The following is a 22,701-nucleotide window of genomic DNA, read 5'->3' as shown; positions in this document are numbered from 1 at the left end:
AACGATTACCTTAAGCCTATCCGTAATAAATAGACATGATAATTAAATTATTTTATACTGCTAATTATATAATCAAGAAATCTTTTTAATTTGTGTTTGAGTCCGTATGCGTTTAAGTGTCCACTTTATTAGCAGTATTATAAAAGCTCCAATAGTCAGACTATTTCATTCAAACGGCATGGTTTCGATCCTCTTTGGATTTCCTAACCAATTCCTTTCACCACGACCTTGCACGTTACTTCCTCTCGCATAATGGGATAACCTCCATCACAACAATTCGTTCTCCAGCCGAGTCATCCATAACATCCATGCAGTCCACCAAACTTCAAGGAAAACCTATATCCCCCATAACGTTTACCACATAGCCATGTATGCCTCCAATCATAGCCACTTGTTCCTATAAATCTTATTCATCAAGTGCTTATGTTGATGCATCATTACAAAAATGTCACGACGAAGCCAGCCTGCTTTTTTTTTTTTTTTGCTGGACCGGATGATTCATACAACACGTGTACGGATGCACCCAATAAAATCGAAAAACAAATATAACGAATCTCCCGAAGCAGCTCCCCATCCTCCACCCACAAAGTACTACCAGCATGGTTAGCCATCCTAATGAACTTTTTGACTTAGTTCCTATTTAAAAAAATGTTATCCATATACTTTAAAAAAAAGACATTCTTAGCCATTCCAAAAAAATATATATACAAGTTTTATGAAATGCTCGATAAGTATACAAGCACTACATAAAAAATAGTAAATAGTTTACAGAATTTTCTTCTGTTTGAAAAAATGATTCAAGGTCGAATCATGAGCTATCCATTCTATAAAAGCTTTGCATTTTTATAAAAATATGTCTACAAATAACGAGAAGATGGAGAAAAAAAACCAAATATTAATGATAATCTAATAAATTATCTCATAGCATACAATAATAGATAAAATTAGATATTTTCTTGTACATTACCTCAATATAAGAAGAGACATGCAATACTCTAGGTAGGATCAAGACAATGAAAAACCTCTAGAGGTTTCTGTTGTCTAAGTCATCCCAATTCCCACCACATTTTCTTAAAAGATGCCACGCCCCAAGCAAGTTTGCCTGAAAGTTTAATTTCTAGTGCTGATTGAACACAATAGCGTAATCTCACCCCCTCAGTTTTCAATTTGATTCTCCGGTAGAAGATTTCCAAATATCTGGACATTGTTAATCATAGTGGTGGGTCTCCCTCATTTCTCTCTCTTTTTTTCAATATACACAATGAGGGGAGGAGGAGACGAGAAAAAAAATAAGAGAAAAACAAAGATGATGATGATAACCCATGCGACATCAGTTGTATCTTCAAGAAAGGCAAGAGATGAAGCATTGAATAACAAATAAATTACAAAAAGATCACATATAAATACAGTTGAGGAGAGCCACAACCACCTACATAAGTAATATATACAAAAGAGTAGGCATGAACTAGGATCCTTTATGGCGCGTGTTTTGCACGAAAGAGGGTTGCCTAGCAGCCACCATGTCATCCATCTTGGAAATGCACAGCTATTGCTCATCTTGCAACCTGCCATGTTCAGCACCCAATATAGTGCTTTCTATTCCCGAGGTAAGCAAAAGCCATCCATTTCCGAGATGGATGACCTCTAGATATTTACAGCTAAAACATATACAATTAGAGGATCTGAACTCGAGCAGGCATACCCCTACAGTGGTGCCAACTGCCAAAGAGGTTCCATATGACTTCTGGCGTCCCAACATTAAAAGCATCTCCTGACCCTAGATATGAACAGGATTATATGTTAGCCGTTAACAATAGGATCAGATATTTATTACTTAATTCTACTTCCAACAATCAGAACTACATAATTATTCTGCTTAGTTTCCCATACCTTGATACGAGATTATCAACTAAACCATCCCCCTAATCCACCAACATTACTGAAACGAGTGAGATCCTCCTACTCTAGTGAGTCCAGCTTGGTGCAACAGCAGACTGCGCCAAGATCTACATAGGGATTTGAGGTACGGAACACCTTTTGCAATTCAACCAGCAAGACAACAGCCCTGCAAGACCTGTTGCAGTTGGCTGGCGAATGGCACTTTCGCGCTTCTGTAAAGCTCTTACAAACTCCTCCGAGCTTAAATTTCCATCACAATTTGCATCAAATACGTGGAAAATGACGTCAACAACATTGTCAGTCACAGAGAGATTGCAGACCTATCAGCATCAAAACAAAACAATGGCATCAGAATGGTAATCCAAACCAGGAAGGCAACTAAACAAGTCATCTAAAAATAATAGATAACAGCTTATCTAGCACCAAGTTGGTACAGATCCATTTGGTCATTGGTAAAGCATCTCTTTATGGGGGCTAGAACTAAATCAGGAACACCAGCCAAATAATCTAGGCATTATCTAGAGGTTTGTTCGACAGGTCAACTGAACAGTTGAAACCAAAGGATAGCACATCAACTAGACGCTGAGATTGTCTACCCTCAGTTTAATTAGTACTAATTCTCGTATCTTAAAATAACAGAAATATGTAATGGATGGGAAAAGGGAACCAATGAGACTTACATGGGATGCTGCTCTTTTGAAATCTTGCTTTGTCAACAAACCATTTACTTTGCCATAACCGAATATTGCTAAAGTCAATGCTTGTAATCTGTCTCGTAGCTCCGCAAAAGTCTTAAATTCCTGAAAGTTTCAACATGTGTGAGGCATACAAGAAAATGTATATTAGGTCAGAAATGTGAAGATATGGAGGAGATGTCTGACCTCAAAGGTAATGCGCATATCTCGGAGGTGTGGGTTATTGTTCAATTCATCTACTCTATCAAGAAACATGTTTATATGGTTCAAGTCAGCACAAGCTACCATAGACAATGCAAAATCCTTGGCAGAAATGGTTCCTCTTGACTTGAAGTCATAATGAGCAAACTCCAAGCGCACAATCTGGAGAAAGAAAATGTTCTTACAGATGATAGGAGTTTCTGAATAAAATTCTAACTAAATCAGCATATACATTGCAAGATGATTGATAAACAGACAGCTCAAAGCAAGCATGAACAATAAACATGTCATGGACATGTAATTTTAACCATCTCTAATGCAATGATATTCATATCAACTGTTCTCAAAGTTTTTTTTTTTTTTTTTTTGTGCGGATAAATGAAAAGAAACAGAAGGGAAATCTGCTAAACAAATTTTGAATGCTCAAAAACTTCGCTCTATCAAAAGCTCATCAAAATCTAACTTTTAAGAACACTCACAAATAAGGTGCCCCATATATATCTAGGCTTTCAATTATTTAAAAGCAGCGATGCAAACATCGGTGTCATCGCAGTTGTAGAATATTAACATACAAAATAATATACACTTCTCATGAAAGCAAACAGTTTTCAGTAAACAATAACCAGAGAAACAAAGAACATGAACAAATTAATCCCAATTGAATGTAATCCAGCTATCTTGAACCAGATTAATGGTTTCAGAATAAGCGGAATCTTAGTCCATAATGACTCACAATCTCGAATCTAATACTCCAGCACAATGACAAATATTGACTGGAATGATCAATCATCTGCAGCCGGATATTTGTCCATGCAAATCTGTCATTTACGAAAGACATATTGTTCATGCTGACACCCTCAGCCTGTGTTTTGTTGCCAGAGAAAACAAGGAGAGAGAAATGAAAATGGAAGGAGTAAGATTACATCTGCAAATTTCCACCCATATATTCATTTCCTTTCCTCCATTCTCTCATCAATCAAATGGAGTCTTATAAACTTTTGTTTAGAATCCCATATTAAATGCTCTGTAAGCCATCAACTCACTGGGAGAACAATTTGTCAGGTCAAATGGAGATTGCTGTGGAGGCTTGATGCAGATAGTACTTCAGATGACTCTGTGACTTATTTTCATCCACATGCATTCATTGAGTGGTTTTACAATCTTGAAACTCGTGAGGAATCAAGTCAATGAGCAGCTTAAATCTAGTAAAATGTCAGCAAGCTAAAGTAACAACCAACCATGTATAATGTAATTCTAGATTCTGGTCTACATGGTTTTTATTGGCCATATATATCCGTTCTAATTTTTTATCTTTAAGCCCCAGCAACTTGTGTCAATCAACATAACCTAGAAACAAACACAGGTGCCATGCAATCCATACAATCTTACATCTATCATAGTTGAAATGATCATGGACTTTTAAGATGACCTTCAAAGAATAAATTATTTGCAAATTTTAAATATAATGAATTATTTAGATATGAGTAAGGCAAAATCTGTGTTGCAAATTTTGAAGAAACCTGACAGTAGGGTACTAAATGTAGCTAGAATTGAAATGGATTAGAATGAGACCACAATCAAATGATGTCCAGGAAATACCAGTTTGATTAGTTTTCTCTATCTTACATGAATTATGCAAAACAGAAAATAGACAAAGACAATACAAAATCCTTTTCTTTATTGCAGCAGCGGGTCATCAAACTCGGTCCTGCTTCAATCAGATATTTAATATAATGAACCGCATGACCATAATTTCGGAAATGAAGTTTTCAAGGTGAAAAAAGGGTCTGAACTACTTGTTTTCATCATTCTTTCCCTGCTTGCCTACTGAAATTAATCCTTACTCTCAGTTCTCATTTGTTCAATAAAGTGATTTAATTAAATAAAATGCATTGATATGACATCCTATCAAAAAGTCACTGGAAAAATAGTTAAGGGTGATGGTGCAGGTGAGACAACTGCAGTCTCACAATCATGTTATAACACCATCAAATGAAGTTGCAACTATTTAACATGGTTTTTGAAACCTTTCACACTGATTAATTCTACTAAGTTTTTTTTCTTTACACTGATCTCTACATTATTCAGTAACATACATAAAGATGATAAAGACAATGTATGGCCATAAGAGAATCACAAACTTCAACCCCCCCCCCCCCTCCTCAAAAAAGAAAAAAAAGGAAAAAAAAAACCCACAAAAATAGGGAGAAAAAAAAGGAAAAGCTCTATTTCAAAAGTTAATTAGAATCAAGAAGTCTCGGCATTATTGGACGTACTCTTTAAAACCAATCTAAAAGGGATATGAAAAATGAGAAGTACCTCATCATGCAAGTCCCTCAGAAAATGAACAAATTTATCATGTTGGAGGTGTCCCTTTCCATCCTTGCCAAAGAAATACTCCACTAGACCCCCATTTTCTACAGATCCACCAACTTTCAGACCAGTACGACGTCCATCCCTATGACTGGCTCCTTGTCTATTATATGAACGCAGCAATGCCATCACTTTCTTAAACTCTTCTCTTTCTATCTCTCTGAAAACAATACAGGATTATTCAGTTTTAAAGTGATTACTGGATAAAAAGGTAACTACAATGTGTTCATACCCTCTACTATCAAACAACAAATAGTGATGATGGAATATGCTGATATACAGCGGGTCTTTAACAGGACGGACAAGAGTTTAACTGCGCGCAAATGGTCACAAGTAAACCACAAAAAGGTAAAACTCCAACTTGATAACATATTTATGAAATCAAATAAAATAAAATGAAAAAAATGCAATAGAGTTCTGTATCTACCAAATAGTAAAACAAAGAAGACATAGTAATACAAAAAAGGAAAGGATTTAAGCTTCAGTAAAAATTAGAAATTATCCAGAAGTCACAAGTGAAATATTGCAAACTTCATGCAGGCATATCTTAATATAGGAGACTGAAAATCTTACCATTTGACACAGAGAAGCCATTTTAGGTTAGATAGTAAAGAAACATATAGTAGACATAGAAGGGACAATTTACTAATAATGTGCATGAAAGATTTCTTAAAGGGAAAAAGTTACTAGAGCTCCGAACCGTCCTGGTTCCGCCCCAATTCGGTTCAGTATGGGGTGAACCAGACAGTTCAGCATGCAATGGTTTGCACTCTTTCAATGGTTCATCCATTTGCATCAAGGTATGGACCACACTGGAACATGACCTATGAAATGGAAAGTAAGCAATCCAATAATGTGAATCATAGCACCTATCAGTCAAGGAGAAATCCTTCCAATTCAGTTGTAATGGGCATTGCCCTCACTTTGCTCCACATTTCATTGAGTAGGTCATGCTAAAAGCCAAAACATAATTGTCTTCATATTTGTAAGGATAAGAGGTGTCGAGATGTCTACGACTATCCAAGCCCTAATGCAACCAACAAATATCTTGGGTTGTAGAACAAGGTGATAACAAACATCCAACAAGAGAACAATGCTTATAAATAAACAAATAACAAGAAGCAAAGGAAATTGTGATTATATAAAGATGCATACATCCATGAGAAATGAGAAATCCACAATATAAATAGAAAGTGCAATCCAAATTACAAGAGCTAGAAGACTCGCTACTAGATTATCATAACAACAGATGAAACTAAAACATTTGAAGCAGAGTCACACCTAAGAGAAAACCTGCACAACAAAGACTACAAAAGAAGGCAAGATCAAAGAGACATGCACAGGAAAATGTCTGAGAAAATTCATGATATCAACAAGAGAACCAAACCATCCATCTCTCATCATCCTCTCTCCTCTTTCTTATCTCTTTATCTTTTTCTCCTTTTTTCCTGAGCAATCTCTCTCACACACATATTCACCCCCATTATTTTGCACCATGTGGGCCCTCCTTATAAGGATCTTGTCCTCTTTCATATGAGACAAGAGATGTCACTATCCCTCATTGCTCGCTGGATGGAGAAGAGTGCCACTTGGACTCAGCTTCTTTTAAGTGAAAATGAGGCCCTTCTTGCCAACATGCTTCACATCGGCTTCCATTGACAAGCCAACCTGAAGAACAAGTAAAAGCTAGCTTGGCCCATGTTTCTTCCTTAACGTACAAGCTAGCTTAGCTCCTCATAGAACACAAAACTGAGGTTGACATAAATATGCTCTTCCTACCACTATACTCCTTCAGTATACTTGGAATATACCTGCAATTGTTTACATTCAAAGGCAACCCAAAGTGGCTGCCCTTTCACCATCAGGCAAAATATCACATCTCTATCCTAATATAGGAGCCATCAAAACCCCACCTACAATCAAGTTTACGCTTAGGTGGTATGCAAAATGCTGCTCTTCTCAATTACCACCAAAACCATAATGCTGTGTCGGCTTTGATCGTTGTGATAAGTGGGCTCAACCACCACTTCTGCATCCAAAGAAATGACTCTTCTTTTTGGTACTCATCATGGACCATCCCACCTAATGGTGATCATGTTCCTTGGAATGATAAGGTTGCTTCTTGCCCTTCACCTGGGTTATGGATCTTGATGGATCGGCTTAAGATCCGCTTTCAATTATCCTTGCCTTACACTAGCATCTTCAGATACAAGCAATTATCCTTGATCAAACCTCTAGCTAGGACTTTTCTGATCTTATTTAATGAAAGCTGTTACTTCATTTTATCCTTATCATAGGAAAATGATCACCATGTGGTCGCACAAAGAAGCAAGGTAGCAAATCAATAAAGCCTCATTTTCTTTCTCCATCTCAAAGTTAACACTTCGAAGATAATTCAAGATCCTGTTATGCTTCAAGAACAGTTTGTTGGTGAGAAGGCACAACTTTCCTAACTTGGATGGAAACCCATATCAGTTTCCTTGTCCATGATGTTGTATGTCACCTCATTGGACACACAATTGTATGGACTGCCTGAATCTTTTGAAGCTCCTGCCAATCTTCATTACTTGTTAATAACCAACCTTTTAAATTATCCTTGTAGCACCTTATGGAGAGTTGGGGACTTCGTTGAATATCTCCAGATGCTAAATTTTCCTTCCTATCAAATTTTGCATCAAACCAGGAGGAGGCTGCAAAGACTTCTAATATGTTCAGTAAATTTACCTAAACCTTGATCTAGTATTATTTATTGGGGTTTCTACAAAATACCTAGTACTGATCCCATCACCACATCCCTTAGGTAGCAAACAAAGTGATAAGTATGCATCCCACAATAAAGTCTTATGATAAATTAATAAACACAATTAAAAATAACAAAGTCACTGGAATTCATGTGGTTTAGCAAAGATACTTACGTCCACAAGCGGGTGACAGATCCAACACAAAATAATAAATAAAAAGCAATTACTTTCTTTGAAGCCATGCCTACAGTACTACTTTTGCTCCCACTGTCTTCCACCAACATGGCATAATCTTTGTCTTCAAGTACCAACTCAAAGGCCAACATATGTACGACTTATTAATAGTTTGAACTTTGGAGTATTAGCCATTTTCTGAAAATTAATTTAGTGCTTCCTTTAATAGTCAAAGCAGAAATGAAAAAAAATTGTCCAAGTTGTTCCTCCTCACTTTAAACCACCATTTTTCTGATATTAGAATTCCTCAGGCAGAGTCTCTAAATATTGCGTGATACTATATGGTCAAAAAATTTCGAATAGACTACTAAAAGAAGTAACTAATGTTTTTCTGCATCTCTAATCTGCCAAACACCATATCTCCAGATATACTTCTTAACTTATTCAGGCTTTGACATCACTAAAATCTGTTAAGCAATCTTTCCTAATCTCTTATTTGTAAACAAGTTGGATGTTGCTGTTCAGATATTTGATATATCATGCAAAGATTCTTAGCTCTTTAACATGTTTTGAATACCTTCAAATTCCTGTCCACTCCCTCTTCCTAAACATAGAAGCCCTAAGCCTCCTCCAGGGTAGGAAAAAATAATAAGCACCTTCTTGTCTAACTCCAAAGTTTTCTTGTTAAATTAGCGAGTCCAACTGCTTCTCCTTTCTCATAACTGCTATAAAGAAGTGAATCTTCCTATTAGCCAACAGAGCTTTTAGATATCATAGCAAGTTCCTCTCTTGTCCAGCATTTCCTTGGTCAAGAATTTGGAACCACTTCCCAGGAGGCTACTAGCAGGTTGACAACCAGTCATAACGATGTACTTGATCTTTTTGTGCAACTTTCTCAACATTTACTTCTATTCTGATGCCAACTCTCCATTTCATTGGCGAAAAGGATTGAATGATCATGGTTTGAGCAAATAGACATGATAAGTTCCTCAGAAAAATAAAAAATATTACCCACTAATCTGGCTTCCATAAGAAAAAATACACTGTTCAAGGAGAAAAAATAACATAATCAACAATCAATGACAAATTCTATAGCTGGATTGCATCAAGAAGATGTATACATTATATGATGCTCTTCTAGGACAATGCTCCTATATCCAACAATCTGAAAAAACATGAGGGCAAAACAGGGTGGGAGAAAGCTTGCTCCAAGAATTTTAGAGAAAAAGCTGAAAGCATACATAACAACCAAGTTTCAAACAAAAGCCATGACCTGAATCAGTATGAAGGTTTTGATAAACCCTTCTCCAGTGCAGCAAATCAGAAAATCATTTATCTATGTTATTCTTATAAAAAATCATTCAAATTAATAAAAAGTAAATACCAAATACAAGCATGGCACTAAGTGGGTTCGCATAAGGTGATGACAAAGGCATCAAAACCACTGGAAATCTTTGTTTCTTAACTTGGAAGTACTAATCACACATTATGTACGCATTCTAGGAGTCCCCCACAAAAATTTCACAAAGCGGACCATACATGTCCAAATCGGTATGAGGTTGAGCCATTCTAATACTGAAAAGACTAGTAAATTTTCCAATTTATATGCCTTATAAAGTTTGTATGTTAGAGAACCAAAGAAGATAGATATCCTAAATTAAGATATCAACAAAACATAATTTGTTTATAGTATAACTTTATATTTTTTTGCTATAATACTTGATATGAAAGTCCAACATCAGTTTTCCTAACAAATTAACTATATCTGCATAAATAAATTAGAAATATTTAGCACATGATACATAAGTAGCAAAGAACATCTAACAACAGAGAATAATGAAAAGTAGCATCTGGATATTGCAAGATTGCAATGAAGAAACATTCATTCTAACATACTTCAAACTCAGAAGATACAAATTCAAATAATGTAAAGAGCAAATCTTACCCATTAGTGTCGAGATCAAACATTTTAAAAGTCACACTAAAGCTTGATATAGGAATGCTAAGCAATGTCACAAAAAAGATATACCTGTTAGAAGTGAAAATGAAGAGTGTCAAGAAAGATCAATTTACATGTAGCGCTACCCAGAACTTTCAACTATCATAAAGTTTTTACAGATTGAAAATGTGGATACATGCATTTGAATTTTAGCTTGACGTTGCAAAACTAAAGTCCTCAACTTACTCTGGGAAGGATATCAGTCCATCATTATTAGTATCAAAAAGCATGAAAAAGGGAGATGGAGCACAGTGCAACTCGCTAGGATGACGCTCGCCTCTAAGATGTCCTTCTCTAATAATATTTGATTCTGATGGAGGAAATACAGGCACAATCGCTCTCATCAAATCTGTGGGTAACATATATATTTCCCCTTCTGGACTCCGAACAGATGCAAAGTATTCAAAAATCTGGAAATAAGAAAAGATTTTTGAGTATGTTGATGTTTGCCCATGAACCATAACATATAGGATGCTATTTAACAAAATATGGAGTATAGTTAGCGAATATAATAAAAATTTAATGAATATTTTACAAATCATATAACTCTATTTTAGTCTTCATTTAGAAGAGAAAATCAAACTAAAACATAGCAAAACAAATAAAGCAATAATACTCAGGAAGGATTTTTTTCAAAAAAATATACCATGTGCATGCATTATTGCAGTGAGGTACTCCAACATTATCGTAAGAGTGACTCAGGTATAGCCTATTTCCCTAGATAGTCGCAAGTATAAATGTTGGATCAGCACATATATCATAGCAATAACACACTTAAAAGGGGATGAGCCTTAGTGCCACGGATAGGTGACTCCATTGTGACCCGAAAGTCAAGGGTTTGAAACACGAAAACAGCCTCTCTACATGCAGGGGTGAGGTTGCGTACATCTAACCCTCCTCAGACTCTACAATGTCAACTGCCTCATGCACTAGGCTGCCTTTTTTAATGGCACATGACAAATGAAAAATTGAAGTATATGATGCACAGCCAAGTATGGGTCAGAAAAAGAAAATGCGAAAGCAATAAAGGTCAAGTTTAATATCATGTTGAATGTAACTTAGTTTGAAGCATTGCATGCCTCCATCTTTATATCTTCTACATGAATACATAGTAAAAGGAAAATATAAAATCGAATACAAAGATCCTGTTAAGCAAATAATGGTGTAGGAAGATGATAAGAAAGCAAATATCAATGTAATTATATTGTTTCAATAAAATCTAATTTGAAAAGTATGAATACTTGCCACAACTGACCTTAGTTAAGAAGCTATCTTAATGCTTTTTTTTAAAACAAAATAAAGAAGGATTGACAAAAAGTTCTTACAAAAAACTTTAGAAAGATAATCTACCTGCTTAGCTGAGTGGGTGGTGATTAAAAATATCATTTTATAACACTTGTAACCGTAGATGTTGATGATCATTTTATAACCGATACCACTGGTTCGGCTTGGTTCACGCATCCAAAAGCCCCAAAAAAATTTGGAACCGGTACGGGCTGGTATGGTTGGCCGGCTCGGACCGGTACCGATTTTTAACACCGAATCGGACTGGTTAGAGCCAGTACCGGTTCGGTACAAGCTGAACCAGCTGGTACGGGCCGGTTCAACATTCCTTGCAAACAACCAAAGTTAGAGAGGCCAATAATTGATAGGAGGATGGAGGAACAACAGGCTGATGATAACGGATGTACAAATTTTTAATGACCAAAAACACCCATAGACTTCATATACACAGTTATATACACCAATTTAATTACTCCATGCTCTTTTTTTTTAATAGGGAGATGCAAAAGAAAATTTTATAAAACCCTGTCCTTGAGTTAGGACAAGATACATTGGAGAAAGTTGGCAATCTAAATTTGGAATAATAATTCTAGAATTTAAAATAGAAATTTTGAAAATATGCTCCTATAAAACCGGCTGCTTTGCTAGATAACACTTTTTTTCTAAATATGTATCAAAATACAAAAGTTACCAAAAAAAGATTTGTGCTGTTATATTTAAAAACCAAACGAAGATAAACACTAAACATGTTCAATAAGCTTATGAGTTCTTACCATTCCAAAAAAGAAACAACATGTACTAGAAACTCTCTGGATTACTTCAATGAACCAAAAGCAACATTCCATAAAATACCTTTTCAGGAGGACTTAGCATCCTTATCCGTCTCTCATAGTTAAAAAACACCCTTCTGCGATACGAATCTGTAAATGCAAACAAGAAAAGTATCATGTTATAGAGCATATATTAAAATTTTGTTGCATAAAAATTGGCCTGCTGAAGCACAATTTGACAAGATTAAAACTCAGATCAGATCATAGAGGGGGTTAAATTGAATCAGATAAGATTGTGGATCAGATTACAGATCAAGATTCTGAAACTTTCAAAAGAATTAAAATTACAATAACATGAAAGTTCGAAGAAAGAGTCAATTATAAGTTACACGGGAAAATGGATTCAAGTATCTTGTCATGCCAATATCAGTCCATACCATAAAAGTCCAAGTTGATTATGCTAGACTTGTTTGGAACTCAATGAAATGGACTTTGGCCACCACAAATCCACTTCATCTGGTAGAAATCCTAACATGTGGCTTGGAATTTGATTGGTGTAACAACCTCAAACCTCACCCAAAAGGCCTAGCTGCGAGTTATTATTTGAATTCTTTAACCCTATATAAGGATCCAAGATATCCTCGGCACACAATCAATGTGGGACTAAACACATGCCCTCATATGTCTTGGCATACTCTCCTTGTTTAAGACTTGGCATCCCTACCAAGCTAAATACCCAATCCAATCATAAGCAAATCACAAACACCACAATAGGCTTGTGGTTAGCCCCAAAAGAGCCCATGCTACAATGTCCCTTAGTCACACATGGGCCATGTGTCAGGTTTGATCTGATATCCTTTGTAATGGCCTAGGACCTCATCAAAAAGGGCTAAGCCATAAGATATTATATGGGTTCTTTAACCTTGTATAAGCACCCAAGATCTCCTTAACGCATAAAGGATGTGGGATAAACATGCCTGCGTGGTCCTGGCAACTAGCATTGGCACTACATGCAGTAAAATTCTTAGATCGAAATCATCACGCATAAAGATGAGAAGTTTCCACCACCACATGCTCATTTATAGAACATCTAGTGAAATGAATATCATGTATGTATGAGTAATTTTTAGTCTTGGTATCTGATGCTGTAGCAATAGCTTGAGGATACGGGTCAATTGGTACGATTCACCATCATACTAACATATGGTGAGTTATTCGAGGCAAGATACCAACTGTACTATGTCTTGGTTCAATACCTCGAGCCACCATGCCAACCAATCACTTATCAGGCTGGTACAATATGCCCAATATTGGGCCTAGGGGTTTGGTACAAAAAACTTTATATACGACTATAGAATTTTTTACGGTATCCTCAAATGACTCGAAAGATTATGGAGACATAGCCTCAAAACAAATTAAAATGATTAACGATATCTCCATCATCATCATCATTTGTTGAATTGATATGTAAAACCAACTCCTTTTGTTTGGCTTCTAAAAGAAGAAATAAAATCTTCTTCCTCATCCTATAGTTTCACATTTATCTGGCACCATATAAAGTAAATTTTCATGATCCCGCAAACAAAATAAGCCATTATTTTGAAATTGTTCAATGAAATGCAATTCACCACTCCAAAAATATCAATTTAGTTATCCTTCACGTAAAAATTGTAAGGGAAACATGAAGAATTACCTTTAGCTTTTAACTCATCAAAGACCCATATTTTCTTCTCTTTAAAGCTTAGAAATTAAAAACCCTAATTGGAATACTAATATTATGCTCAACAAAGCCATTAGTGATAAAAGAAGTCAAGCTAAAAGTCAAAAAAAAAGGTCAAATGGATCTTAAGAGAATATGCTTTCCATAAGGTCACATGTGTATGATCTGATCAAGTTGTATCCAATAATGCAAGACAATTTGCAATAAAAGTCTAGAATTTATAATACTCTCTGGTCCTCACCCAGGGATAGATCCATACAATTTTGGTCCATTTTAATTCAGAAACAACCAGGATCATGGATCATAAGATCCTGTAACATGAAAGCATAAGAGTGCATGATGCAAAGAAAGGAGGCAATAGATGCATCTTCACCATGAATATAACTAAACTAAGACAAACTTATAGTAACTTACATAATCAAATTCACTAAGTTGTAAATTTATCCCATCAGTCTATAACCCATAAAATGCTAACAAAGGATAAGACAAATAATTTCATTGGTGAAGCAAAACCTAAAAGTTTAGCCAACTCTCCAATGGATCATGAATCATGGGCTTAACTGTAGAGTTCACTGTACTATTCAAAAGTGCCCCTATACTTACATCAATAAATTACATAAATTTAAGATCCTGTCATCAACAATAACCATAATATATGAATTTCTGCAGCACCAGTTGTATGAGACTGGCTGATTTCCCTGCCAGTAATACCATAATAATAACAAGATGAATCCCAGAGATTTAAAACAAGCATACTGCATACCTATTCATCAAAGCATCATTCTTAGAATGAGTTGCACATCATATGGATTGAACATACTTGCATCATACGGATTGAAAATAGTCCAATGCTTAATATTCTACAGCCCTGAATATATTTATATTACCAATTAAAATGTTTGTTTAATAAAGAAAATATATGAGAAAAAACAATTATGATTGGGCATAATGAATTGTCATTTGCAAACAACTTATAGTACAATAAGATATCTAATGAAGGAAAGCAAAATGAAAAGGAATAAACATTTTATGCTGGTTACATGAGCTAAATATTTATATTCAACAATCTGATATAAGATAATTATATCGATGCATACCCAAAGAAAAAATAGAAAAAAATTTACCTACAACAGATCATGTAAGGAAGAATAATTTTCAATGAACATTTACTTTTAGACATATGGACCCTTCACTGTAAGACAAAAAACATTTCTACCATGAATAACAACATTAACTTCTTTCAAAAATCAGAGATGTCTTAAATTTTGTCACTGTAAATTAAGTTTATTAGATTATTATCAAACAATAAGTACAACAATCAACAATGTCTAATCTAATTTTGTAACTCAGATAAATATTTCTTCTTCTCTTATTTTCCTATTTTTCCTTTTTTTATTTATTAAAGATACTTTTTTCATATATTAACCACTATAATGATTTAGCTAAGAAGTCAATGCAAAGCCAGAAAAGGACGTGCATTCTAGATGTTTTCTCTAAAACATTTCATGCACTATCAAAAATGGAAGAACCCCTATCCAAAAAGCAGAGAAATGAAGAAGTGACATCCAAGCCCTTGGTCACAATGCCACCTCCATGCCCTCAGTCACCGAGCCAACCTTGTACACTCGGAAGAAAGAACCCCACCCAGCCTTCCAAGTTCTCCCCCCGCTACCACAAAGATCTGACAGCGAAGACATCCTACTCCTTGCAGAAGACGCCATCATGGAAGGCATGGTTTCCTCTTGTTGCCTAACCATGGCTGAAGGAGGGGGCATTTCCGGGCAACGTTAGGGTAGCCGAAATAGATGAAAGGATTTTCTTCTTAAACCCAGATAGCCAATTCAAACAAAATCTAGTTAATGCTGATAATTTTAGGTCATTTGAGAGTACAAAAATAAGATTCCATTTAGCTTCCAATCGCATTCCATGGTAGTAGGTGTGATGAGATAAAGAGTTAGATACTTAAAAACAGATTATGTACAGAAGATAAAGTACTCATTATAAGTTGGAAATATCCCTGGCTTACCGCATATTCTCCTCAACACAAGGATTATTGTTTCCAGAAAAGCTCCTCAATACAAATATTAAAAAGAAAATTTATACATCGTCATATCCTAAGGTACCTATAATACTGGAAGCCAACATGATAGAATGATGTCCATTGCTATACTATCCATAACAACTAGTATCATTCAATATCAACTTGTACGTGTGCATAGTGCTTTAGATGCAAAAGTGTGGATTGTTCATGATGGTCTACAGCCTTTCTCAGTTTTTCTTTTCTTTTGTAAAGTCTTAAAGTTGCAATCTATCAATAGAGTGCGATAATGATGTAATATGAATCAACTCAATAACTTAGAATCATGAATTTTCATTTTTTTTTCCCTTCATAATGAGGATTTTAATATTGGGGTACAGACCCATACCAAATGTGACCTAGCATGGTACATATGCAATATGCTGGCCTCATGCCTCAGTACAAATAAGCATATTTGTTCATAGAAAAAGGTGTACCAAGCGGTAACAGGATCAATATCAGCAAGATACAAGGCGGTTCAGGCCTAGTTTACTTAAATCAGGGCACATAGGGGTCCCATGTAGCGGTCTTGGCCCCAAGCCAGTATGCTCAACTTTTCGATCACTGGTTTTAAGTCTATTCTTTTGATACAAATTTCAAATCTACCTAAATCAAAAAGAATATGCATACATCATATAGTATTTATTATTTTCCTAGTTGCTCCAAGTAACATTTTCATAATTTATTTCCTTTACAGTATTTTTTAATCTTTGAATTTGATTTCGACCTGTAGAAATCAAAAAGACCACGACATAAAACTAAGAAGCACCAAAAGGACATGGTCATTGATGACGAAACAGACTACAAAGGGAGTTTGTCATGCTCATGACTTCTATTGATGGATGTCTATACATTTTTCTGGATATATTTCTCCATCCTATGTATCTTCTAACTAATCATATATATATCATTTCATACTTACCATTTCATATATATACGAGCAAACAATCTAAGATCTCTATTGCCAGCAAATATCCTTCAGAAGCAACCCTACATCATAACATTCAGGAGTTATGTTCATTGTAACGAGTGTTCCATGTCTATTGCCATGCTTTGAAGCACATAGTATGAGACAAGGAGTTCGTTTCCATATCCAAAGAGTTCTTTCCATGTCCTCTCTCATAATTTTCATCCATGTTAGTTTAGGTCTTCCCCTCCTCTTTCTGCACCCGTCATGGTCATTTGAACCATCACGATCATTAATATTCAACTTTGCACAGCCTACTTTGATCCTACTTAAGACATTTAGCTATCTTCCCATCTTCTCTTGCAATAAAAACAAAGTAGCAAATCAAGCGGATTTAGTGACATCATGTGCCTTAGTTGAATTGCATTTTGGTTCTACATCTCCACATGCTTTCATTACATAAATCGTATAAGTCATAATTAAGCCTTATCACTTCTGCATAGACTAAGCCCTACTGCTGAAATGGGTTATTTCCGGTTGTTTTTATTGTGAATATATTCATACAGCATTCATTTTTTTATGAATTTATGAGGTAGCTCTGCAACTCTAACAGCGCCTATAGTAAAATGGTTCCATGAAACCTTTCTAACTTTACATGATGCTCATTTTGCTAAGAATTACTACCTACATGAATCCTTCTAAGTAGACAAAATTTATTGCACCTATTAGTTTTATAATAGATAGAATAGCTTTCTCAGAGACTAAAGCACATTATGCACCTGCATAAACTCCATCTACATATATGCATCAATCTCACTACTCTTACATGTGGAGTCACTACATCAACTATCATAACATCATCCACAATAATTATTATCCAAGAAGGCTCTTAAATATATAACTTAACCAATACTAATAAAATGGAATATAAAGAATGCAACTAGTCTTCTTTTCTCGCATACCAAATCACCTTAAGCATTTGATCTTTCTTCCTTGAGCTGACCACAGCATCATTTGTTCCAGTTGGTTCACAAGAATAGTTGTCATCTGAATTCAACAGACCATTTCAATAACTTCATAGTGACATTCCTACCTTTACAACGATGATAATCAATACAATTTCAATTACGCTTTCTTCTATACATGGACATCAAATCACAACTCATTCATTCACTCAAAATTCCACAACCATAAAGAGCAGCCCAATCCGACCACACCCCTTTCTTTATATATCAATATTTCCTTTTCTTTTTTCTTCCATCGAGTGAATAGACAAATACAAGAATGCCACATTTTCTTTCTTCTTCCTTGCCTCCCATTATTTAAATGTTAACAAACACGAAAATAAGCAGTATCCCCTACATCTTACGCCATCTTTGTGGCTTTCTCGTGTATAATTCCATTAAAGAGTCATCTTCTCTTATCTAAGAGAAAAACGCATGGCAAGATCAAAAGATAAGAAAAAGAGCTCCTTCTCATATACAGATTCCATTAAGGGGCTCCTTCTCATATACAGATTCCATTAAGGGGATATTTTTTAATAGTTCCACACAACAAATTAAACAAGAAAAAGAAGTAAAAACCAAGAAAAACAGAGAGGGAAAAAAAAAGACATAATACATCTCTTTAGTATAAATGAACAAAGAGGAAAGAAATGACCTCCGAGGAGAAATTTAGATTTCTTGTCTTGCTTTGGCTTCCGAAACACGATCTCATGCTGGGGATCGCTCCGGTCCGACGCGGATTCAGCGAAAGATGAAGAAGAGAACATCCACAGGGCCAGGATAGACCCTCCGGCAGCCAAGATCCCGGCCGCCGCCTTCCCGAGCACCCCGGGCCCGACGCCGGCCGGCCCCCCGCCTTTCTCGCCGCCGCACGCTCCCCCCGCGCCGCCGCAGAACACGGTAGCAACGCTGCGCCGCCGGATCGCTGATCGCCGGATAGCCGATAACATCGCCTTCATCGGTGGAAACAAGAATTTGAGAGGCGGTGGAACAAGACGTGGGGCACCGAAACCGCATGGTTTTATAATTATTAATTACTTGGAAAACTGTGGGTGGGGTTCGCCGACTAACTGCTTTAGATAAATATATAATTTGCGGATAACGAATGATCTGCCGTCGCTGGTTCTTGATTTGTACACGTGTGCGTCTCTGCATGGTGATATCATTTTTTGTTCTCCAGACCACCTTTTTGCGAGGCTGGTCGGTTCCGCCACCGGGTGCGAGGGAAATGGAACGAGTGTGGTGCACCTGTCCGAAAAAGAATGGAAGGCCATGGATGCTGAAACCGGTGAGATATCAGGATATCCCTATACTTATTTTCTTTGGTAGAGATATACAAATTAAACATATACAAAAAATTATATTCATATTTATCTAAAATAATTATAAATAAAAATAAAAATTTAAGTTTAAAAATGAAAATATATATATAAATATGAATATAAATTAAATAAATAAACTTTATGACCATAGAATTAAAGGTTTATTAAAGACTTGATTGGACTGAAAATTTTATAAGATTCATGAATTTGGCCCGCCTATTTAAGCATGGCATTGTATCAATAGAACTCCATCTAGCCCATATTCTATAGGAAGAAAAAAAATATCCATATATCTAAAATCTTAGCTGAGTTTGGAGCTAGATGGGCCAACGAGTTTGATTTATATAGAATTTTCAATCCAATCCTATATAAAATTAAGAAGTTGTTTGGTTCGCCAAAAAAGGATTGAGAAAAGTATGGTCAACAAGAAAATAAAAAAATATTATTGGAGATTTTAAAGAAGAGAGATTGAAAAGTAGCTTTTCCAAAAAAATAAGTTTTCCATATTTTATGGAAAAAAAAATCTACGGGGGATATCCATATCTCAACATTCTTCTTCTATTGGTATTATTGACTGGTTTTTAATTAAACTGTAGACAAATGATGGCCTTTCTATTGTTAAACCTTCAAAACCTCCAAACTTTGGTATTTCAAGTATTTGATTTAAAAAATTATGAATGTGATGTTTGTTCCTTGTGGTCCCTTTATTAAGGATATAACATGTATTTTTCATAGCTTTTCTAAAAAATTAGATGCTTGACCAAATATAAGTCACTGAAAAATGTATTTTATATTTGCCAAATATGCAAAAACTATTTTTTGAGATATTATATATCTAGGCATTAGCTTCTCAAAAAAAATAATCTAATAGAGTAAAATTCTTTCTGCAAACTAAATGAGTCCTAAATAGAATTACAAATAAAGTCAAATATTCAGATACTGATTGGATAGTTGTTTATCAATATCCATATTTATTTTTCTTTGATGGATATAGAAACGAATATGGATATTAATTGGATGTTCAAATTTCTATCCATATCCGGATAGATTTGGAAAAAAAGGTAGATCTGGACAAATATTATCCAGTCTACTTTCACCCCTAGTCGTGATCAAGCAAAACAAGGTATTAATGACTGTATTTTGTTATTAGCTTTTATATTATATAAATAACATTAAATAACAGCTCTCATATGAAACATAAAGTACTAATAACCAAGCTCTCTATTTAATGAATATATATTTTTTATTAATCAATGTGTTTATATAAATGAAAAATGCTAGAGATAGCATGTTACATCATCATTTAGTTTACTAGCAATTGGTGATGGGATGTGGGGTATCTACAGCCCCAACTAACACTACTATCTCTCATTTCCCAACTACCACATTGGACCATAGTCACATTATTCTTCAAATTATTAAAAAAATCTAAATTATTTTCAATTTTCTCTTGACAATATCATTTTATTATTCTTCAGTTTTGTGAAATATTTGTGACTGATTTCAAAAATTTTATGTTACAAGTTTATGATACTATATATCGTTGCTAACAATATTTTTCTTGCTATCATTTGTTGCTTTTTCCACTTCTATAAAAAACAAAAATCTTTTAAAAAATCTATTTTTTTGTTTTTCTTATTCTTTGATGTCCAAACTCTTTCTAAACTTTTGACAAATTTTTTATTTTTTTAAATTCTGAATAATTGCATCCAACCTAATAGTTTCCAAATGCTGAACATGTGACTATGTATCGGACCAACAAACAACCCAAATGGGTAACAAGTAGTAGTACATTTTTGTTTATCTAAAAGAAAATAATTTAAGGTGGTTCATAATGTATGAAATGTTCTTGGTATCAATCTAATAGCTACTAGAAAACTCAGTTCTTAAGTTGCACTAGCCTGGTTGGAAAACTTATTGCGTGCACAACTATAAGGGTATATAATTCTAAGCCAATATTCATGTGAAAGCTTTCGCATTCTCGAAAGAAACCCTCATAAAATACCAATGTAATAGCTAAATTATATCTTTCCTCTTAAAATACTTTTCAAAATACCTAATATTCACTGGATACGGCAAACTCATTAACTAAACATTGCAAACTTCTAATCATAGCATAATCATCTTCTCAAAGTGCTCTTTTATCCTCAAAATACATGTAATTGATCAAGTGAATATTCCATTAACTGATATGGCTACCACAACTATCGGTTGCTTGTTTCCTTCTTCAGGTCTAATAGATTGGACAAGTTGATCATTTTTTATTCCTCAATAACTTTATTGTCAAAATACTACTAAAATTTCAAGATCCATCAAACTATTCAATTTAATACTTCATCTGACACCCTTCCTCTCACATTTTTGTGTATAACCCAATCCATACCGGGTCAATGAGAATCTTTTAATTGACATAGTATGAGCCTTCCACCAAATGGTATTTTAACTATAATATTCACAATACAGTTCGGCTAGCATTCGAAAAGAAAACATATGATTTCACTTGAGATGACCTTAATACCTCTTAATGGAAACTCTATCTTAAAAGATCCCTATTTTATGTTCCTTCTGTCTCTCCTGCCTCCCATAAGCAAAGATTTTCTTTGTAACAAACCTTTCCTTTTTGTAGTATTATTAGAGGATTTGTTGGGCACTGAAGATGGAAGCATGTTGGTTCACCATCCCATGCCTCTAGTTGCTTGGAATGATCTTAAGATAGTGATTAGAGGTCAACTAGCAATGCTTATGATCTCTGGCAGTTTACACAATAGCTACAATAAATGGGTGTTAATTTTATTTTAGTTTTTATAATTTATTCATAAGAAGCAATTATTGATAAACTAAATATTAGACTAAAAATTTATAATATACTCTTAGCATTACCGCCGCTGCTGCTGTTTTGTTGTTAACATTGTTGTTCTTCTTACATATTTCTCATATGTATTATCAATATTTTTAAATTTAATAGTTTAATTATTCTTTTGATTTTTTGGATCGAATTAACTTGTCCAAGTTATTGATCTGCTTGGAAAAGTTGAAAACCCTACTCGAAACTTCTTGCTAGCTCCACAATCTAAAAACAGCAACCTAAAGCACATATCTTGCCTCTATTACACATTTTCTCTTTATTGCTTGGACCCTTGATGGAGCCAATGATCAAATCTAAGCAAAAGAATGAAGTATGGATAAAAAGGAAATCCTTGATGAAATGTCTAAGTTGATGATAAGTTTAAACTAAGGGTAAATGGTTATAAATCAAAGAAAATTGATGACATCATAACATAGAGTATGACCTCTTCAAATGCAAGCCCAAAGGAGAATGATGGCTTTATGGTCAAAGGTTTTCTGGGTTGCTAGGTATGGGCCAAAATGATATTTAATAGTGTTCAACAGAATGCCCAAGGGAGACATAAGATCATGGATCATTCTAATCAAGGAAATAAGATGCAGGAAAGAAGACTAAGCAATTATTATAATAAACATAGAAAAATTAATTAAGTTAACAACTTAAATGGCTAAGATGACGAAGGGTGACTTA

At 34.9% G+C, this 22,701-nt stretch overlaps 1 protein-coding gene across 1 annotated transcript; it reads right to left on the bottom strand.

Annotated features, from left to right (window-relative positions):
* Nucleotides 1-1,341: 1,341 nt before the first annotated feature.
* On the bottom strand, nt 1,342-18,857 carry LOC103696033 (calcium uptake protein, mitochondrial). The gene is made up of 9 exons (XM_008777532.4): nt 18,500-18,857; nt 12,219-12,286; nt 10,269-10,492; nt 10,029-10,112; nt 5,115-5,328; nt 2,781-2,957; nt 2,580-2,699; nt 1,891-2,219; nt 1,342-1,777 (listed from the first exon to the last, which is right to left on the bottom strand). The coding sequence occupies exons 1-8, from the start codon at nt 18,801-18,803 to the stop codon at nt 2,007-2,009; spliced, it is 1,404 nt and encodes a 467-aa protein (XP_008775754.2). The 5' UTR covers nt 18,804-18,857; the 3' UTR covers nt 1,342-1,777; nt 1,891-2,006.
* Between the last annotated feature and the right edge of the window lie 3,844 nt (nt 18,858-22,701).

Source organism: Phoenix dactylifera, chromosome 1 (assembly GCF_009389715.1).
Source record: "Phoenix dactylifera cultivar Barhee BC4 chromosome 1, palm_55x_up_171113_PBpolish2nd_filt_p, whole genome shotgun sequence".
NCBI lineage: Eukaryota > Viridiplantae > Streptophyta > Magnoliopsida > Arecales > Arecaceae > Phoenix > Phoenix dactylifera.
This window is presented reverse-complemented; position numbering and strand designations above follow the sequence as displayed.

Coding starts and splice junctions, on each gene's coding strand:
- LOC103696033 (XM_008777532.4), bottom strand. CDS start 18,803: ATGAAGGCGATGTTATCGGCTATCCGGCGATCAGCGATCCGGCGGCGC. Junction 10,493..12,218: donor TGCTAAGTCCTCCTGAAAAG/GTATTTTATGGA, acceptor TCTTATTTCCAG/ATTTTTGAATACTTTGCATC. Junction 5,329..10,028: donor TTTGATCTCGACACTAATGG/GTAAGATTTGCT, acceptor TATTGTTTTCAG/AGAGATAGAAAGAGAAGAGT.